This window comes from Austrofundulus limnaeus, unplaced genomic scaffold (genome assembly GCF_001266775.1).
Source record: "Austrofundulus limnaeus strain Quisiro unplaced genomic scaffold, Austrofundulus_limnaeus-1.0 Scaffold330, whole genome shotgun sequence".
Classification (NCBI taxonomy): domain Eukaryota; kingdom Metazoa; phylum Chordata; class Actinopteri; order Cyprinodontiformes; family Rivulidae; genus Austrofundulus; species Austrofundulus limnaeus.
In genome coordinates this window covers 381741-383927 of record NW_013952732.1, presented here as the reverse complement: position 1 = coordinate 383927, position 2187 = coordinate 381741, and the positions used below count along the sequence as shown (strand labels likewise).

The 2187-nt window shown below is 33.4% G+C and overlaps 1 protein-coding gene across 1 annotated transcript in view; it reads right to left on the bottom strand.

Annotated features, from left to right (window-relative positions):
• stm (starmaker) overlaps positions 1 to 2187 on the bottom strand; it is a gene marked incomplete at its 3' end in the record, with an annotated part of 11571 nt that overhangs the window by 7278 nt on the left and 2106 nt on the right. The window contains 6 exon segments of the mRNA XM_014022459.1: positions 256 to 282; positions 739 to 768; positions 906 to 932; positions 1320 to 1349; positions 1477 to 1524; positions 1660 to 1698. Of these exon segments, the coding sequence (XP_013877913.1) occupies positions 256 to 282; positions 739 to 768; positions 906 to 932; positions 1320 to 1349; positions 1477 to 1524; positions 1660 to 1698 (201 nt within the window).

Sequence of the window (2187 nt, the reverse complement as noted above, 5' to 3'; positions counted from 1 at the left end):
ATTAATTAATTAATTAATTAATTAATTTATTTATTTATTTATTTATTTATTTTTACCATTAAGGGCTTAGACACAGACTGCTAACATACGCTAACCACGCTAACAGTATTGGCTCCATTATCAATACTTTCAATTAAAAACGACTTTTCAAAACTGAATATCAAATATTAGGATCTGATTGTAACTTTAAAAGTACCCTGATTTAAAATGAATGTTTAAAATGTAATTTTCAGTGCAGGTTTTACTCTAACTCACCACTCTCAGAGTCCGACTTGCTTCCATCTAAAGACAAAGCAACAGGTCAACCGGGGACAGAACATGAAATCAGTTAAAAGATGTTTGCAGGTGAATCATTGTTTCTTTGATTCTTAAATGACGACTGGAGAACAGAATCTTTTCTTAATCGCCTTGACGTTTTCTCAGAAGAGCTACGTTTACATGATCTTTATGTGAACCAGGCAGCAGCGGTGTAATCATAAAGAGACTCAAACTGATATTTGATCATGAGGAATGAGTCTGAGGAAGTAACAGATGAAAACACGGAGGAAGTTTTTGTGAGAAATGTCTGAATCTGAATCTGAATTCCTCCTTCCTGCTACGACTCAGTTTTTAAAGCATGAGGCTCAGATTATTTTACTCCTCAGGATTTTTTCACTCAGTTTTGTCTGTCGTAGGAGATTGTTCTCCAATTCATGTCTTYATCATAAAAAGATAATTAGTTAAATAAACTAATCTGACCTTCATGGCTCTCCTTTTCGTCGCTCTTGTCTTCAGAAGTGTCCGAAAAAACAAAAACAAAAACAAAAAAAACAAAATATCAGACAAGTGAGGACTTCAACTTCTAAATAAATTGTATTTTTTTACAGGTTTTATAATTTTTTAAAACGTGTCAGATGTTAACTCACCCTCAGATTTGTCCTGACTGTTGCTGTCTGGAAGGCATTAACAAAAACATGCTAATTTCAATTTAATGCAATCATCTGAATATTCTAGTGCCTCTGTTTGCCCCACATAATGATACTGCCACCACCATGTTTATTATTATAGATACGAAATATATATTTCTCAACAAAAGATTTAGCTCATGTGGTCTAAAAACACAACACAGCATCTGGATAGTCTCAAAATGAGCAGAAATTAATTTTAAAGTATTTTTTCTGCCCATCTCTATGCAGAAACTCTTCTTTTCGGTTCAGGTTCACCTGAGTCTCAATAATTGTGAGAATGAACAACATTCTTAATTTAAAATGAAACCAAACTATAATATTTATTCATTTGCTTTAATAAAATAACTTATTCAGCATCAAACTTTGACTCACCTTCCTCCGTCTCCTCAGACTCTGAATCAGCTAAAAGACAAATAATTTCAGGTAAACACTGATTCATTTTGTGTTTATTGTTGGTTAATTAGAATTTTTAGCTCTAATCTGCATCAGAACATGAAACATGAAAAAAAAAACACAGTTTTTGTCTCACATTCAGAGTGGTCTGAGTYGGAAGTGTCTGAAGAATCTTCGTCACTTTCTGAATAGTTTAACAGACAAAACATATTGAATTAAATTCTACAATAATAAGTTGAACTGATTTTAATTTTATGTTTGATAATAAGAATAATTTATCAGCTGAAATAAAAACATTTAACCTTAAACTTCAACTGACCTGATGATGATGAATCAGTGCCGTTTGTCTTTTCAGGGGCTGAAACAGACAAACAGGTGAGGAGGACGCAGGTAAACACAACCAGGTAACACGAACATGTAAACACAAACAGGTAAACATAAACAAGTAAACACAAACAGGTAAACACAAACAGGTAACACAAACAAGTAAACACAAACAGGTAAACACAAACAGGTAACACAAACAAGTAAACACAAACAGGTAAACACAACCAGGTAACACAAACAAGTAAACACAAACAGGTAAACACAACCAGGTAACACAAACAAGTAAACACAAACAGGTAAACACAACCAGGTAACACAAACAAGTAAACACAAACAGGTAAACACAACCAGGTAACACAAACAAGTAAACACAAACAGGTAAACACAACCAGGTAACACAAACAAGTAAACACAAACAGGTAAACACAACCAGGTAACACAAACAAGTAAACACAAACAGGTAAACACAACCAGGTAACACAAACAAGTAAACACAAACAGGTAAACACAACCAGGTAAC